At 42.5% G+C, this 17,419-nt stretch overlaps 2 protein-coding genes across 3 annotated transcripts; both read right to left on the bottom strand.

The window, feature by feature from the left end:
* Positions 1-40: 40 nt before the first annotated feature.
* LOC127763846 (PHD finger protein At3g20280) lies at positions 41-7,431 on the bottom strand. 2 transcript variants are annotated; one of them, XM_052288645.1, is made up of 6 exons: positions 6,769-7,431; positions 3,708-4,029; positions 1,054-2,833; positions 761-950; positions 481-611; positions 41-310 (listed from the first exon to the last, which is right to left on the bottom strand). In XM_052288645.1, the coding sequence occupies exons 1-3, from the start codon at positions 7,138-7,140 to the stop codon at positions 1,092-1,094; spliced, it is 2,436 nt and encodes an 811-aa protein (XP_052144605.1). In that variant the 5' UTR covers positions 7,141-7,431; the 3' UTR covers positions 41-310; positions 481-611; positions 761-950; positions 1,054-1,091. The 2 variants fall into 2 exon arrangements, with proteins under 2 accessions (XP_052144605.1, XP_052144604.1); XM_052288644.1 differs by lacking the exon at positions 761-950.
* A 579-nt stretch (positions 7,432-8,010) lies between these two features.
* LOC127762440 (protein MEI2-like 2) lies at positions 8,011-16,150 on the bottom strand. Its single transcript, XM_052286952.1, has 13 exons — positions 15,977-16,150; positions 14,095-14,151; positions 13,845-13,997; positions 12,628-13,094; positions 12,271-12,429; positions 12,072-12,188; positions 11,789-11,940; positions 10,366-10,460; positions 9,371-10,277; positions 9,208-9,292; positions 9,053-9,121; positions 8,672-8,851; positions 8,011-8,529 (listed from the first exon to the last, which is right to left on the bottom strand). The coding sequence occupies exons 2-13, from the start codon at positions 14,126-14,128 to the stop codon at positions 8,401-8,403; spliced, it is 2,547 nt and encodes an 848-aa protein (XP_052142912.1). The 5' UTR covers positions 14,129-14,151; positions 15,977-16,150; the 3' UTR covers positions 8,011-8,400.
* Positions 16,151-17,419: the final 1,269 nt, after the last annotated feature.

The following is a 17,419-nucleotide window of genomic DNA, read 5'->3' as shown; positions in this document are numbered from 1 at the left end:
GAAACACTCGGTTGTAAGACAGCTCAGAGATTCACGGGTATATCAAACAATCGAGAACACCAGTGCACCTTGCACTGGCCCCGATGGTGATGAACTTTACGGTAAAAAATCATATCATTACGACAGAACCTATGAGTCACTCAACCAAATCCTATGTAATTACAGCCTTTATAAGATCAGCGCAGAGGAAGACAAGACAGGTAAAGAAACTAAATATAGCTAGGAGTGATAGCCGAAGGAACTACGGTAAGGTAACAACATCCTTCATGCGCGCTACATTGATTCCAGCAAGTCCAGTAGGAAGTAGGCACTGCACGAGTTTAAAGAAACCACATGTCAACAGAAATGCAAAAAAAGATAAGTTGGTTGAAGTGATTAAATTGTGGGCTTTGTCTGGTGAGCATAGCTTCTATTATGAGACCAGCTGCCCATTTAATTTTGAATGAAAGGTTTTAAGAGATGTAGAGGCGTAGCACAAACCTCATGGGAAATGGCCGGCAGCACATGATGAACTTATAGTGACTGGTCCAAAAGAATGTTGACAGCATGGTTAATCACTGAAGCTACGCTAGACACTAACCGAACTACAGGTGGCTTCATCACGATCGCGTCTGTAAAAATAATTGAATATAGGGTCAGGTACAAATTGTTGAATTTCTGATATGCCTGTCAAAGGTTTTAACTCTAGAATTTGAGCAAAAACTAGCAGCACTGCATAATGGTTAGATAACTCAAGGTCTCGAGCACAATATTCGCTTACAGGTGACAGGTCCACTAGGCAGTAAATATGTTACGGATGACATCGTTGAAACGCATAAAACAGCATTCAAATGTGGAGTATCGCTTTAAAGATAGCATCGACCCTAAGTCAAATAAACAGGGAACAACCAATATAAGGCTATTTTGGAATCGAGGAATTCATAGTGAAGTACTCCTTCCATCCCAGAATCCTGTGTTTCAAAGAAGCCTTTACTAATACTGGAAAAAGAATTAATTATTAATACAGCTAGCAATCTAGCACCATAAAGTATAACTGGTTAGATTAGAACACACCTGCAAATGGAATTGGATGCAATCTACTATATCTGAATCTAATTGTTTTCCTCTGTTGCTGCTGCACTGATGTCCACAATTTCACCTTCATGGCCACATGCAGCTTCATCTTTTGAATGCATAACTCCATTTGATGTTATCTGTGGGGCTGTAGACATATCAGGCATCGTACTATGGTCAGATTTGTGTTTATCTGTTTCTCCCAGGGGATGTTCTTTTCTGCCATTTTCAGCCAATCCATTTACTTCCTGTCTTTGATTTGTTGGTATTCCAGTATCAGTAGTCATGTCAGCATCCTCAGTTGCAGAAATTGATTCAGGCAAAGGAATTTCTTCTGTAGCAACATTGGTGTTTTGATCTAAAGTGGCATCAGTAGTCATTTCCGTATCTTTGGTTGTACATACCTCGGAAATTACAGTAGACTTGGGCTTTTCTTCAATGGCAACGTTGTTGCTTGGACATATTGGTGTTCCAGCATTGGTAGCCATTGCCACATCATTGATCATGTGTGGAACAGAAGTTACTTCAGTGTGGAGATTCTCTTCAGTGCCAGCACTGCCACCCTGGCTTATTTGTATTCCAGTATTGGCGCTCACCTCCACAACTTCCATTTTATGAGCTTCAGAGGTTTCTTGAGTACTGGGTTTGTCGTCAGTGGCAATGTTGTTGGTTTGATCCTTTGGTGGTATATCATTATCAACCATTTCCACATCTCTGCCCGAAATGAGCTCAGAGTCTGCTTTTGACTTGATATTTGCTTCAGAAGCAACAATAGAAGAGTTGTCTGAGCATTTTTCCCCAGAAATTTCATGAGATTTCTGCTCATGCAAGGTATCATTTGTTGAATCCGCACTGCCTGAAACTAATACACTGGACACTTCTTCATTAGGAGATTTCCCTGATTGGGTTCCAGTCTTACTGTTAGCAGGCAGTCCACTGCTCTGTAGTTCATCAGGGGGCTTTTCATTACGATGTGCAATGCTACTGCAAGGACCCACATTCCCCGTCTTTTCACTAGATAAGGCTGCATCATTATTTAAATTTCCTTCTGGAAGTCTGGATATAGAAAGCGGCTGTGATTGTGCAACAGCAGCAGTAACACCTAGAGCCAAAACAGTACTGCTCTGAGCAACACTGCCAGCTTGCGTGGAGTTTTGATTCAGAAGATTACCATTTACAGCCACTTTTTCGTGATTTTCCTTTACAGCAATATTTTCTGCCGCTCCTTGCGAAGAAACCTGCGTTCCAGCAGGTGGTGGAGTAGCCTTTGGTTCGACAGCAGTTCTTGTAACCTTGCCATATTTTGGTGGCAAAGGCTTGCCCTTACTCTTTGTCAGGCATGTTGGACAATGCCACTCAGCTTTAGGAACACCTTTATTACCATAATGCTGAAGGCATTTCAAGTGTGCTCCCTTCTCACAAGCATCACAAACAAGCAAACTTTCCATATCCATGATAGCTACTTTGCATATTTGACAGTCCAAACGAGAACGCATGTACTCAGTTGATGGCGGAATCCAGCTAGGATGATTAGCTGGTTGGTGCAGAACACGTTGAACACTTTTTGCTATTTCACTGTGGTTAGCAAAAGTAGGTTTTGGAGGAACAGGTGCCACGCTTGGTGTAGCATGATGACCTGTAAGAGGGTTTCCTGCTGTAGCATCAATTGATGCTGTCTTTGTGTCCTGATTTTTCGCCACCGGATTGGAACTCTGTACAGCGTTCAGATTGGACCTAGCACATGTATCATGAAATGATTTGTTCAAGTTGCCATAGGTTGCTGCAGGGGGAAATACACCTAATTAGTTTCTGAGCTAGGAGAATCAAAGTGAATCTCTTTTTCATAATCAGAATTATAAATGTAAAGTACTTTTGAGACACAAGAAAGAAATTCTTCTAGGCAAGAGTGTTTAAGAAAGATATAAATGATACATAAAGAAGAGCTTAATAATTTCTATGTCCAAAGTTGAAATCATAAAAACTGTTGAATTTCAGGTTTGTTTCTGCGCTTCTGAATAATCAACTCCAGGTCCAGGAAAAGGGATACTTCTCTTGGTCTGGAATCTGAAGGGAATGGTAGTAGAACATTTACATATGAGGCTTTACCCAAAAGCTCTAAACAATATTCCAGAAGACCAAGACCAAAGCAAGCATCTTACTTAGAATTAGATGGAATGAGGAATTAATAAAAAAAAGAGTAAATTTCACAAAACTACATGTTTTATGGTTCAAGTTGCAGAAAACCACACATATTTTGACACTTGACACTTAAGTACATATATTTTGGTAGTTTAGTTTCACAAAACCACACTATCAATGAATGGATTCACCCGTGAGATGACGTGATTGCTCCATCTAGGATGATGACGTGGTATATCCTATTAATTTCGTGAGATGGCTGGTAATAGGATGTCATGTCCTCGTCCTATGTGAAAGAGCCACATCATCTCGCGGGTGAATCCATTCATTGATAGTGTGGTTTTGTGAAACTACACTACCAAAATATATGTACTTAAGTGCCAAGTGTCAAAGTGTATGTGGTTTTCTGCAACTTGGACCATAAAATACGTAGTTTTGTGAAATTTACTCTAAAAAAAAGTGAATGCTCAAAAAATAAATGCATAACTGATGGTGTAGATAAGGTGGAGCAGTACCTCCGGTGCGTACTAGATTAGGAGGACCATTAACTCCTTTATCCGATTTAAGATGCGATGGAGCCGTATGGGGCATTGTAACAACTGAAGGGTTGTTAACTGATTTTACAGGAGATGATCCAGGTGGTTTCAAGGTAACCAGGGAAGCAGAAGTCACTGGGGCAGTAGCAGGCAAGGCAGTAACAGCTGGTAGATTCCTAGGAACTCCGACAGCAAACTTGGGAGCTCCATGAAAACCTTGGAAATCAGCTGTGCCACTTGAAGTGATTGTTTGAGCTGTACTAGTCGTTGGCTGTACTGGAGATTCCTTGACTTCTTCCATCTGGAATTAGGGTAAAAGAAGAAAAGAAATTGATAACTTGGCAGATGTACAAATAAAATGCATAGACCAGGCAATGAGGGTGAACTCACCAGACTACAACAAAATTATTGTTGCATAATTAATAATAGTATAATAGTTAACTAACGATGATAAATTGGCAACTAGACTCAATTCAGAAAAAAAAGAGTATAATTCATAACTGAAAGGCTAAGTGAAACCACTCAATGCTGAGAAGTACGATCACATCAATCCAATAATAAAGTGAATTCGAAGAAACCCATACAAAGAAACAGTAAGCGTAACCAAAACAAACCTATGATGACACTAAGTTCAAATTCATGTTGCTCCTACAATTATGAAAATAGAAAGGCATCACTTAGAGAAAATTCTTAATCTGGCAATCAAGTTCACTAGTTCCCTTATATGGCACTTGAAAATTGTCATACCAGATTCACTTATATGCCATCAAGTGGAAATTCATAGATCAACCACATCAAGTGAGTGGCAAATTATCAATTAGATCTAGAAGAGTGGGAAATCCTAGAATGAGAAACTAAAGAGTGGCATATGATATTTTTTGCCTTCAGAATAATGGCAAAACTACAATTTGTCTTCATCCCCTCCTTTCTTCTCTTCTTCTCAATCCACTTTCGCATGGGCCCCCATCGGCACAGGCCAGCACCACTCTGCTCTTCCACAACATGCCATGCATGCATTAACTCATCACCAGGCCAATCAAAGCTCATAGTGAGAAGCAGCATACTTGCAACACATGCTTCCCATCTGCATGGCTGCAAGATCGCCGATGAAGAAGCCCTCCTGCCAGAGAGGGAGCCAGAGAGTGCTATGTACTGTAGAGCTGCCCCTCAAAAGGCTGGCAGTCAATCACAGCTTCCCCACCACCCACCATGTGTTGCTCCACAGTCCTGCTCTCTCATAGTATCGTAGAGGCCAAGAAAAAAGGCAAGAGAGCAAGCAGACTCAAATGAAGTGCTGGGATTGGGCAAAGGGGTTGTCAGAGGGAAGGACCAATATATATGAAACTGACAAAGGGACAAGAGGGGCACCAGGCCTAGTGCTTGTCTGCTCAATTGTGGATTGTACCCAGACTTCCAAACATAGTTACTTCCTCCGTTTCATAATGTAAGACTTTCTAGCATTGCCCACATTCATATAGATGTTAATGAATCTAGACACACATTCATATAGATGTTAATGAATCTAGACACACGTGTCTAGATTCATTAACATCTATATGAATGTGGGCGATGCTAGAAAGTCTTACATTGTGAAACAGAGGGAGTAGATTGATTAAGATCCAACCACGCAGTCACTCGTAATATCAGCAAGCTCTGACATGACTACATCTCGCTGGACAGCTGTAGCAGCCACAGGAAATTGACGCTATCCTTCGCAACATCTCGCTGATGGATGACCCCACCATGCAATCAACTCCCATGAGGTTGAAGAAGGAAAGGAGGGGGAACATGGGTAATTTCATAGCAAATTTACAGTGGCATATAAGGAAAGAATTGGTTTCGTGGCATCAGAAGAACCTGACTTCAGAAATAGTATATCGCTGAATTAGTGGTGCACTTTAATACCATCCAAAGTTTGTGTTGTTTAATTTTTTTACCATTTCTTGAGTTGGAGGCACTTTACCGTAATCTGTGGCAAAACTACCCTCGCTCTCTCTCCCCTTCACTTCTCACTAAGCTTCGCATAAGGATTTAGGGATGGGTGTGGGTTGACCCATGGGTATTCTTTGGCCCATTCTAGTCCTACTAAATGAACTAAATTTCACTTTAGACTCTCTAAAAGTGAAACTTAGTTCATTTTAGTTGAACTAAAGTGGGTCAAGAAATTACCCGCGGCGGCCACCCCTAGGAGGATTCTTCTGCATATTGGTGTGCTGGACAGCAGCCCCGATGGCTAGCAGTAGAAGGGACAACACCGGCCACCAGGAATACTGGAATGTGGCTGTAGAAGCACGCGCATGCTCTCCCCTGGCACGGGCACACAGTGTTGCAGTCGGTCTGCCCCTGCTACCACCCCTCCAGCATGCTGCAGAGGCGAACGCAAGTACGGTGGATGCCAGGCCAGTGGGCTGCTTCACTATGTAGTGTCAATCCAGTACAGGATAGACATATCCATTGTAAGGACAAAACCATCTTTTTCGTCGGATTATTGACAGAAGAAAAATCGTTAAACGGAAAAGAGGCAACAGAGTGGTATATGCCCAACCATGGAAAACTTTGGATGGTATTGAAGTGTACCGATGAATTTATATGGTATATTTGTGAACTCAGGATCTTCCGGTGTTATGGAACCGATTTTCCCATAAGGAAACTCATGAATTTTGATTGGCATATAAAGGATTTCCTCCATCACTTAACACGAATATATACTCAAAACACGGGGAAGCAAAGTAAATTATCTTAGTGGGCAACAAGCCAGCAACACTAGGAAGGCAAACAAACCATATCAGACCAAAGTTAAACAGGAGTAACAGAAGCTTACCAGTACATGAGCTGTTTTCTAGAAAATCAATCAATATAAACCATCAAGAGAGTAGCATTCACATGATATAGCTAAGCTAACAATTCAATAATATCACGAGCATTCTCCCCAACGCAGCATAGAGTATAGACCAAATCGTTCCAGTTTTCGTCAATGGTGCTAGTTCATCGTAAAGCTATAAAGCTGAATGAAGTGAAAAAAGAATGAGAGTTACCAAACCTTGCGCTTAGTGAGCATCAGCCTGTCGGCGATGGAAGCCTTGGGCGGGCGGAACCCCATGGCGGCGGGATCCCTGGCCCTGTTGAGGCCGAGATCCTCGACGAGGGCGCGCACGGCCTCCCCGGGGAACAGATCCTTGGGCCGCACCGCCCCCTCCGTGACGACCGCAGCCAGCCTCTCCCTCGCCTCCGCGGCGAGCGCCCGCTCCGCGGCCGTCGGCTCCCTCCCACCCCTCACCTCCCCAGCGGCGGCCAGCACCATCACGATCTCCGCCACCCGCCGCAGCCCCTCGCCGTCCCCTCCGCCCGCTCCTCCCCTGCGCCGCCGCTTCCCCAGGGAAGCCGGGGGCGACGCCGCCGCGGCGTCCCCCATGGCCGCCGCCCCCGCCGCGCGACCAGGAGGGGGAAAACCCTAGGAGAGAGAGCGGGAGGCAGAGCCGCGACCGCGCGAGGCCGGGGGAGCCTCGAGAAGGTTCTAGAAGGTCCTGGAAGCCGAGGGAGACGCCCAATTCAAACGCGTCCACGTTTTCGCGCTCAATTAGAGTTGAGTTTGGAGGCGAGAAAGGAGGGAGCCGATAGATGGTGGCGGTGAGATGGGCGAGGCCGCGGAAGGGTGGAGTTTTTGGGGGAAGACTAGCGAGAAGAGAGAGAGAGAGAGAGAGAGAGAGAGAGAGAGAGATAGGGGTAGGCTAGTAGTAGAACGCAGCCGAGCACGGGAGTTTTTTTTTTTTCTCCTTTTCTTTTCTTTTCTTTTTTTTTTTCGGGGGTGGGGGGATTTTCGGTTGGTGGGTGGCGGAGTTGGGTTGGTGGGTCCGGGGGTGGAGTAGTGGAGACCGGATGGACGGCGTGGATGCGGGCTGCGGGTTAGGAGGCGGTATGGATACCGTTGGATGGTTGGATGGGCTTCTGTGTGGGCCATTGGGAGATAGGAGTGCAGGATGGGCTAGTGGGCTTTTGGAGGCTGGGCTGAATTTCCTTTTCGCTTCAAATCGCCTTGTGTACTCATTTCGCCATGATTTGTGAAAGAATTGTACTTAGATTTAAATCGTTTTCTGCATGAATTCTTTAAAATATCTACGTTCCAGTTTCAAAGGAGCCATCACTTTCCTTTCTTGCCTGGGTTGTGCTTCTCTGCTTGCACAGTATCACAATTCACAAGACAGGGAAGAAGGATCAGAAAGCAGGCACATAACAAGATTTTTGGTTTGTAGACAGGAAGGTGGAACCCTGTTTGGAGTCTCAGTTCACACAGGATAAAACATAGAGTTAACAAGTCTCCTAAAACATAGAGGATTAAAATGTTTAAAACTGTACAGTTTGACCAATACCACTCTCTTTTTACACCAAATCAAATGCGACCAATTATCAACTCCCGACATCTATCTGTACAGAGGGGGTTGAAACTTGAAAGGAAGACATGGAGAGAGAGACCTAGCAGACTCCCAACTCTCAACTCCAAGTCACTTTTTTGTTCTTCAGGGGGCGACATCGTTTGCCACAAAAAAAACTAGTAGATGCGCCATGCCACACCACAAACTTTCGCAGCTAACCAATCTTTCTCACTTCTATACACTTTGGGAAGGAAAACTCTTCTCTAGGCAGTTAAGATTTATCGGCGACTCCAAAGCAATGGTCATAACTCTTCTCCTGCTGTCCTCTCGTTCTGATTGTTGTCCTCTTCATTTCCAAAGGGCTCCCCTGTTACAATTGCTCCATCTTCCAGTGGCATATGGATACATATGCCGTTGATGGGAAATGGTTCCTGGTATTCATGCATGGTGTTAGAAACACGCTTATAACCTAAGATGCAGTTTGCTAGTTAAATCACCATTACCTTGTTCGATATACTGTTTGAACATAAGAACAAGCGGACAAATGTGTGTCGACATTTTAAACAAGCTTACCTGATTTCCAGCATCTGGCCCATTAGAATGAAAAAGAATGGGGCGGCATCTCTTATCCTCGTTCATTAAACTTGAATTCTGGAAATGTGAAATGAGTGCAGTCCTTCCCTGGATCCTAGCGTAGGCCAAGGAGGCTACTTTCTCACTGTTGAATTTTTCCCATTTCTTGCCATTGAACGCCTGCAAATTACAGCACATATTCAGAAACAGATCATTACAAATTGTTCCGAATAAGTCTACCAGTAATCTTAGGTTGTTGTGCAACTCAGCTAGACATATTTAGGAGAAACTTACATAAACATAGACCACGAACTTCATGTTGATGGATATCAATTAAAGAACTGTGTAGCATGCAAGAGTCAATAAAAGAAATGGACATACCTGGTAGAACGATACAATGTGCACAGGTGATATCATGTTAATGAACGCGTAGCCAACATTGCATTTGTTCTGCGTGGGGAAAATATAATTAAATTCTGCTGGGCATCAAAACAAGTCACTGCAAACAGCAGTACAATACAATACAAATCTAGTACCTTGAAATCAATTGGCAGGTAGAAAAAGTCATAGGTTCCTTTATGAAACTCATCAATTGCAGCCAGCAGCATCTTAGAAGTGTACCTAACAATTTAGGAGCTGAGCAACTATGTAGCAATGTAAGATCAGAAAAGAAAATGCAATATCAAGCCACATACATACTTGTTTGGAATATTTTTAATCATCAATGTAGTTCGAGTATCATCGCCTTTACGGATCTTCTCCAAATCAAGCTGGTATTGCTTCTTGCTATCAGCTTGAAACACACTGCTGTCAACTCGGCGGTTACGACCACGTTCGATGGAATTGTCAAGTCCAAAAGAACCAGGCCCTTGATATGTGGGATTCCCGTAAAATGATTGTCCCAATCTAGGTGATAGTATTGGTCTAAAGCTACTAGAGTTATTGTCTGACATGTTTCCACTCAAAGCAGAAACAGGGTTTACAGAAGCACGAGCAGCCATGTTCAGCATGAGGCCAGTTCCGTTTCGGCCACTACCAATATTCCCAATGTTCCCAAACCTGACTTGATTCATATAAGACGTCTCTGGTGATTCAGGTAAAAATCCAAAGTGGCTCTCAAATGGAGCACCTGAAGGGGCAGAGCCAACATGATGATGATGAAGCTGATCTTGAGACCCAAAAAGTGAAGCCTGACGGCCACCATACAATAATCCCTGCCCCTGAGAACGGCTATTAGATGGTATTGCATGACCAATTGCTGGTGGACGCCAAATAGGGGATTGAGCATGTTCAGAATAAGGCTTTGGACTACCCCATAGAAACTCAGGCCCTGTTAAAGTCCCAGGACTTGAACTCATATGTTCACTTTTGTGATCTTGGTATGAATGGGAATGCTGAAATGCAGCACCGTGGGGCTGGTTGTTGTTTGAGAATACTTTGTCATATTTAGACCAGTTGCTATCCTTCCCGATTGGAGCAATCTTCACAGCATTCGATATCAAGGAAGGAGGCATCCCAATAGGACTCATGCCATTTCCAGTTGGTGACGCATTGAATGCTTGCAACAAATTGTTATCAGTTGGACTACTGTATTGAGCCCATGCCCCTGACAGGAGATGATTTAACATTCATCAGTTGTAAACAAATAGACAGAAGCATATTAAATGTCCCTAAAGTAGATCCAGTCCGAGTACCTGGAGGAGAGCTGGCAATAGGTGAACCAACATGAGGAATCCTGTAGCTTCTGGGTTCATCCTGGTCTATATCATGACCAAGCTGCTGCATCAAGCTAAACCAGAAGAAAATGAGAATAAATCAGATCATTGTTAACAAAGTGAAACATTCTGTCAATGCTAATTGGTTTGCACGATAACTGAAAAAACATGCCTTCCAAAACTCAAACAGTAGGAAAGATTGGTTCCATGGCATAAACAATTCTCAAGTTCAAATTTGTACCACTAAAGCTCATAATAAACTTTAATAGCGCTGAAAATTTGCAATGTACCATTTGATCATTTATTATACCATTTTTGTCCTCCATTTGCCTTTTTTCTGTTTTTTTCCGTTTTTGTTTATTTTCCTAGCAGGAGAGGCAATTGAAAATGACGATGCTAGATCAAATGCAAGAGAGGGAAAGCAGAGCAGCTCTAGCCACGAAAGAGACAAGACCTGTCCGCTCAACCTGTCTGTTTGTCCATCCACTCCCTTGGCGATGAGCGTGATTTGTTTTGCGCGGCATATACAGCACCCTGGGTGACCTCCTAACCACTGAACCCACACTTGCCTGCCGCACCACTATCTACAATCATTTCATCGCCAATGGCCACCACCATGTGCCCTGCCTCTCCCTCTCCCTCTCTCATGAAATCGTGATCACTACTACTATGCATGTGTCTGAGTGAATCTCTGAATTGGTGGCCCACTGTGGGAATCAGATGATGGGAAACGGTGTCCAATGACAACAATCAGTGGTGCAGTTGGAGCTTTCTCCATGGTTGAGGTGAGTGTGGTTCACAAGGGGTATTTTTAGTCTGAGTTAATGGAAACATTAGTTAAGTAGACGGAAATGGTATTAAAAAGAAACGGTGCAAACTCTCGATGGTATTACGTGTGAACTTTCAATGTCATTAAGCATTTTTCTTAAATTAATCCTAGGACTAAATGAGCATATCCACAAGCTTGAAAATATACCTTCAGGAAATAGTGCACTGCCCATTAAATAAATCAGGGAGACAGGGTGTACAACAAGCTAATTACTTTCAAAACTGCAAGTATTTCGTTGAAATAAATGAAAGCCAATCAACTGAGGATGAATCTGAGGTATTCTACTGCTGATGAAATGATAAAACTGGATTAAAACAATCAGATTGCTAATAGCATCACGAGGCTAATACAGAATGTAACGAAAAGCCTTAACAGGCATGCCTTGGTCAGTTAAATAGTGCAATTTGATACATTAAAATATTTGCATACAGCAGATAAATCAACATAACTGCAGCATCAATAGATCATCCCAAAATTGGTGTATAAATTCAGTAGGGTTCTACTGCAAAGTGCAAACAACAACTCAAGACTATGACAGATAAATGGATAGGGAAAGAAAACGCATAATCATACTTTCTGCGCGTTCCACCAGGACGACTTGGTTCCAACTTTATGCGTTTTCCAGCTATCTCGCTTTTATTCAGTGACCGAAGAGCAGCTTCTGCTGCTCTTACATCATAGAACTCAATAAACTTATGATGCTTTTTATTTGGTGTCTCTCTTATCTGTAGATAGAAACTAACACCATCAGATTGAATTCCAAAAAACAGAAACGAAGTATACGAAGAACGTAAGAACATGCAATTTTCAAGCAAAAACATATTTCAAAGGGAAAAATTGGAAGTAACATCCTAACCTCCTTTACTTCCCCATATGTTCCAAAAATCTGGCGAACTTCTTCATTGGAAACTGAGGGATCCAAGTTAAAAATAACCAGAGTTCCCTGGTTTAAATCTTTATCTGATGGATTCTCCTACAAAATCAACATGGCAAACTGCTAAGTACTTTATGGTAAAGGGACTAAGCATTTGAAAGTGAACCATAACATAATAAACCTTCGGGATGGAGAAATGAATGTCCAACTTTCTCCTCCTCAGAGGCTTGTTCTGCAATCCACGCATCGCACCACGTGCAGCTCGGATATCAAAATAAGATATCATCACAAAACCTCTATGTTTCGTTGCAGTATAAAGTGTTCGGATATCCCCATATTGCTGAAATACAATAATGGATATTGTAAAGATCAACTGAGATACATTATAAGAGAAGTGCAGACATAACACTGACTATGAGTTGATTAGACAGCACATAAAGTTGTTCAGTTGCAAGGTATACCTACTGATAAGTAACACTAACAAATCAATCTCAGATGGCAATAATTATATAAAGCTAACAAACATTGCAGTTATTACCTCAAAAAGTGAGCGCAATTCTGTGTCGTCAACATTGCTATTGATGTTCCTCACAAACAATGTTCTAGAAGGGTGCTCCCCGTATGGATGCTCCCCGGCCACAGTGCTGGCACTATTTGACGGACCAAAATGGTTGACCCCATTGCCTCTAAGCCCATCAGCTATACTTGTATTCCCCAAACCAGCTGTGATGCTCTCCACAGGGTCTGTGTCCAGCTCCATGCCCCCTCCACTGCCAAATACATCAAATTCCTCCAGTTCTTCCATAGAATTTGTCTGCCCAGCAGGCTCAATCTCATTTGTGATACCCGCGAAAAGATCATCTTCATTAGGCAATAAATCATCGATTTGGCGGAGATCAAAGTCAAACTTGTAGTCCTTCCCTTCAGGGTCATCATCGAGCTCTTTTAGTTTTGCAGAAGCATCATCCATCAATGGGGTGCCACGTGCAGAATCAAGAAAGTTGACTGAAAGAGGGAAACACACATTATCAGGAATATCAATACAAACTAGGGAAATTCCCTACACAATTTTGCACGGGGTAGTTAAATTGGATTTGCTATAGAGCTCTTAGCTCCTAGTTTCATGTATGTAATTATACTTTATATACAGTAGATATTAAAAGTAGGTCTGGATTCAATATACAACTCTTTTCTTCGGATTCTATATATACACAATGGTACTTTTTATACGACTATTGCTATCAATCTACACGGTTATAATTTGGTCCCACAATGATCTAACGGCTTAGATTTTTTTCTCATATTAATGTAGTAATTTCTAGGCCTCCAAAGCAAATGTGGTGCCCCCTTTTCAAGCTATATTCATAATAATATATGGATATGAGCCAGTGCTACATTACATTACAGAAGAAAAGGTTGGATTCATGTGATTTTTGGCATGTTAAAGATGGGAATTTTTTACAATAAATGGTGGTGTGAAACCACATATTTGGCATTTGGACACAACTAATTCCATTTGCAGCCTTCCCTCGTATCTCGGTCCCTAGTGTCATTCCCTCTTCCAACTTTGCTTTGCACACATCACAATTAAAATCCCTCAGTCATACCTATGTAACTACAGTACTATAGCCAAAAAATAAAAAATAAACACCCTACTGCACCAATGAGCACATCAGTTGTTTGGACAGCAAGCTATTCCCAGCATGACATGCACAGACTAGAGCATGACATGTCTTATGAGTGAAAGTGGCATACTTTTTTCATGAGGAAGGACTGGCAAAGAGGTGGAGAAGAGGCTGGCATTTGCCAGCCCATTGCGCGCATTCATCGGTGGTGGCAGAGGGTCTATCCATGGACTGTTGTTTCCAGCCATGTTCCTCATCTTGACTGCAGGGGGAACTGCAATCCCTGGAACAAGACAAATGCATATAGGGACAGCGATTAAGATCCAGTTTACCAGAGCAAAACACTGTTTACCTGGAAGGTGGAGTACATGTCATGATACCTCGTGAGTTGAAAGGATCTTGTGGTCGGTCCATCACCACATTTGCTGAAGGGATGCCTGCATATCAGAGGGTATCATGAGCTAATTTTAGCATTAGGATTATCCCTACCTATAACAGATTGAAATAAACAAATGGGGAAAACTGAATCTTTTTACTTTGTTACGTTTGCAATGCACGAATTAAACAAGATTGGCAGAACTGATAGAGCATTTTTACATTTGAAGAGTTGAAGTACAAACAACACATGGCACATATGGTTAATGTGCCTGAGAGCAAAAAGGAAGCAAAATTTTATCTTAACTTGAGGGGCAAAAAAAGAAACGAAGAAGGGAATAGATTTCATCATGAAGCGAGAAGCGCTGCAGTTGACAAGTGAAAGCTGTGAACTTTGATTCAAAAGAGGGCAAGCAAAAGAGAAAGAAAGATTTCAATTGCCTCTCCTCTAGTTTCTTTCCCCTTCCTCCTCTTTGTTCACCTTGTTGGCTTCCCTCCCTCACATATCACTCTCAACCACCAATAGTCTAGAGGAGAAAGTGAATAGAAATCAATACTTAGCGCTTCCACTATTGCTGGTTGACTGCTCATTCCTTCTCTACCCCTGCGGTTGTTTTCCTCTTCTGGGGCTTTTGTGACCATTTATTAAGGTTCAATATGCAGTTGATTGATTGATTGCCTATTTTTCCTCAACTAATTCATCCAAGCACTTTAACTTCTCCACTTGGTTAGTCGTCATCTTCGTCGTCGTCTTGGGATATTACCAGGTTTGTTAACATGCTTACATTTGCAAACTTGTAGATTGATCAATCGTGTCACGGATACCTTCCATGGGGGGTAATGTTTGTTGCTTTCACTTGTCAGTTGTTATAGCAATTCTCATCTCCCCAAGAGAAATATATGCCTTCTTTTTTTCTTTTCTTCCCCCAAGTTGATATCAAAACTGTTCCACTCCCAACCACATTGACCATACCATGGCAACCATAGTTTGTATTGCAACTATTCAAATCTAATCACACGCTATCAGTACCGCCAATAAAAGATTCAATTCCCCAATTCATTTAAATCCGTTGCCACATCGTTGCATCGCCTCACCTCCACCCCTTCTCCCCAACAGCCAAGTCTTGCCCATAGTTCTTGCAACTATTCAAATCTAATCACACGCTATCAGTACCACCAATAAAAGATTCAATTCCCCCATTCATTTAAATCTGTTGCCATATCGTTGCATCGCCTCACCTCCACCCCTTCTCCCCAACAGCCAGTCTTGCCCACAGTTCTCTAACGCGTAGCATCGTTTCAACAGCCCACAACAGCCCACTTCCCCGGCAATCCCTAGTAAGCGCCAAGCCCATAACCGCGTTTGGAGGCAGACAACGAGGACAAGGATTTGACCTTTTCCCTGTTTGGTATTCGCACAATCTTTTGAAGTCCCAACTAGATTTCTAACCTAAAGCTTCATTATTCCATTCAGAATTCTCGCTATGCAGTGAAGCATCACTAGCGTCTAGCGAAGACTAGCAAAGAATTGGGAAGTGCCAAAAATGGAAACCAAACATGTCTCCTGCCCTGCCTCCGGCGAGGTTAGGATTAGGGTTTCGGGGTGGGGTCGGGGGAGATCGGGGTTTAGAGGATCGCCGTGGCGGCGAGGCGGTGCTGGTGCCGCCGGCCACGGGTCGGAAGACGGCCGGCGACCGGGTGCAACGGGAAGAAAAGTTACGGTGAGGGGAGCGGCTACGAGAAAGAGCGCGGCGGCGGCGGCGGCGGCTCCCGGTGGTGGACTCGGATCGGCGGCCCCGCGCCGATGGTGGCCCCGACGGCCACGGAGGTTGGGGAAACCATATGAATATGAGATTAGATGAGACTGAGGAGGAGCAGGGAGCTCACCGGAGTTGGTCGCCGGACCACGCCGGTGGTCGTCGGAGCGGCGGCGATCGTAGCCGGGGGAGGCGGCCGCCGATCGACGGGGATACCTAGGGGAGGGAAGGCGCCGGAGCTCGCTGCGGACTGCGGCCACGGTCGTAGGGTCGAGCCGTCGGGGTGGTGGTGGTGGTGGGGATCGGTGGTGAATGGGGATAGAAATGGGTGGGGAGGAGTGTTAATTGGATAGGGTGTCCAACCCGTTAAGAAGACACGGTTGTTGATTGACCCGTTAGACCTTAACCAAGCGAAAACCGCGGTTTCGGGGGAAAAAAGCATATATGTTGCACAAGTGGGCCCATTTGTCAATATAATACTGCAAATTATGTATTGTTAGGTATTTAGGCCTTATTCGTTTTGAAGGATTCCTAAAGAAAATCTCAATTCCTTTGGAATAAGCACTATTCATGCATTCGGTTTGTAGGATTCAAAGTAAAATTTTCCATAGGAACACTATTCCAATCCTCTAAAAATCCTCCAAAATGTACTAATTCCATAGGAATGAAAACATCTACTCTATCCTCTTTTGTTTAGCTCGATGGAGGAAAAAATCCTGTGTTCCAATCCTTTGTTTTGCACATGCATTTCTACATTATTCTTACGTTTTTCCTATTCCTGTGATTTGGAAATCCTGTGAACCGAATAAGCCCTTAAATTGATGAACATGAGAAAACTAAACTGCATTGATAATGTTTTTTTAGATTGAAATCTTCCGGTAGCCTTAAACTGCTATATTTAGGCTGTGTTCTTTTCTTCTCTTTCTCAACCCTTTCACTTGTTTAACCTGCTAAACGGTGTACTTTTTTAAAAGTTTTATATATGAAAGTTGCTTTAAAAATCATATTAATTTATTTTTCAATTTAAAAATCATATTAATTGTTTGTGTTACTTAATTAATCTTACTATAATCACGTGTTTTATTTTCCGTGTCTAAGTAGGCTTCATTAGTAACGCAAACAATTTTTTGTTTGCAACCAATGTGATGCAACATATCCAATAGAAGCCTGGAATCTTGAGTTTTTTTTTCTTATCATGAATAAGATGAAAGTTGCTAAGTAAAACCCTCCCCTAAAATTAATTTTAAAATCATATTCTAAAACTCAATATGAATTATAGTGTTTTAGAAAAAGTACGAATGGACAAATTGTTTTATACTCCTAAGTTGTTAAGAAAAGCAAATAAATTTATTTAGTACTTCAAAACTACTTCCTCCATTTCACAATATAAGTCATTTTAGTATTTTCTACGTTCATATTAATATGAATGTAGGATCATATATGTCTAGATTTATTAACATCAATGTGAATGTGGGAAATGATAGAATGACTTACATTGTGAAATGCATAGAGTACTTTATATTACTCCTAAATAATATTAAATTGTTGGAATCATGTTTTGTAGTCTAAACTT

The sequence above is a fragment of the Oryza glaberrima genome, chromosome 2 (assembly GCF_000147395.1).
Source record: "Oryza glaberrima chromosome 2, OglaRS2, whole genome shotgun sequence".
In the NCBI taxonomy this organism is placed as follows: Eukaryota; Viridiplantae; Streptophyta; class Magnoliopsida; order Poales; family Poaceae; genus Oryza; species Oryza glaberrima.
This window is presented reverse-complemented; position numbering and strand designations above follow the sequence as displayed.

Excerpts from the sequence above, each read along its gene's own strand:
- LOC127763846 (XM_052288645.1), bottom strand. The coding sequence starts at position 7,140 with ATGGGGGACGCCGCGGCGGCGTCGCCCCCGGCTTCCCTGGGGAAGCGG. Across the intron at positions 4,030-6,768 it reads TGATGCTCACTAAGCGCAAG|ATGGAAGAAGTCAAGGAATC; the intron begins GTTTGGTAACTC and ends CCCTAATTCCAG. Across the intron at positions 2,834-3,707 it reads TAATCTAGTACGCACCGGAG|CAACCTATGGCAACTTGAAC; the intron begins GTACTGCTCCAC and ends TTCCCCCTGCAG.
- LOC127762440 (XM_052286952.1), bottom strand. The coding sequence starts at position 14,128 with ATGGACCGACCACAAGATCCTTTCAACTCACGAG. Across the intron at positions 13,998-14,094 it reads AGATCCTTTCAACTCACGAG|GGATTGCAGTTCCCCCTGCA; the intron begins GTATCATGACAT and ends GTCTTGTTCCAG. Across the intron at positions 8,530-8,671 it reads GGCCAGATGCTGGAAATCAG|GAACCATTTCCCATCAACGG; the intron begins GTAAGCTTGTTT and ends CATGAATACCAG.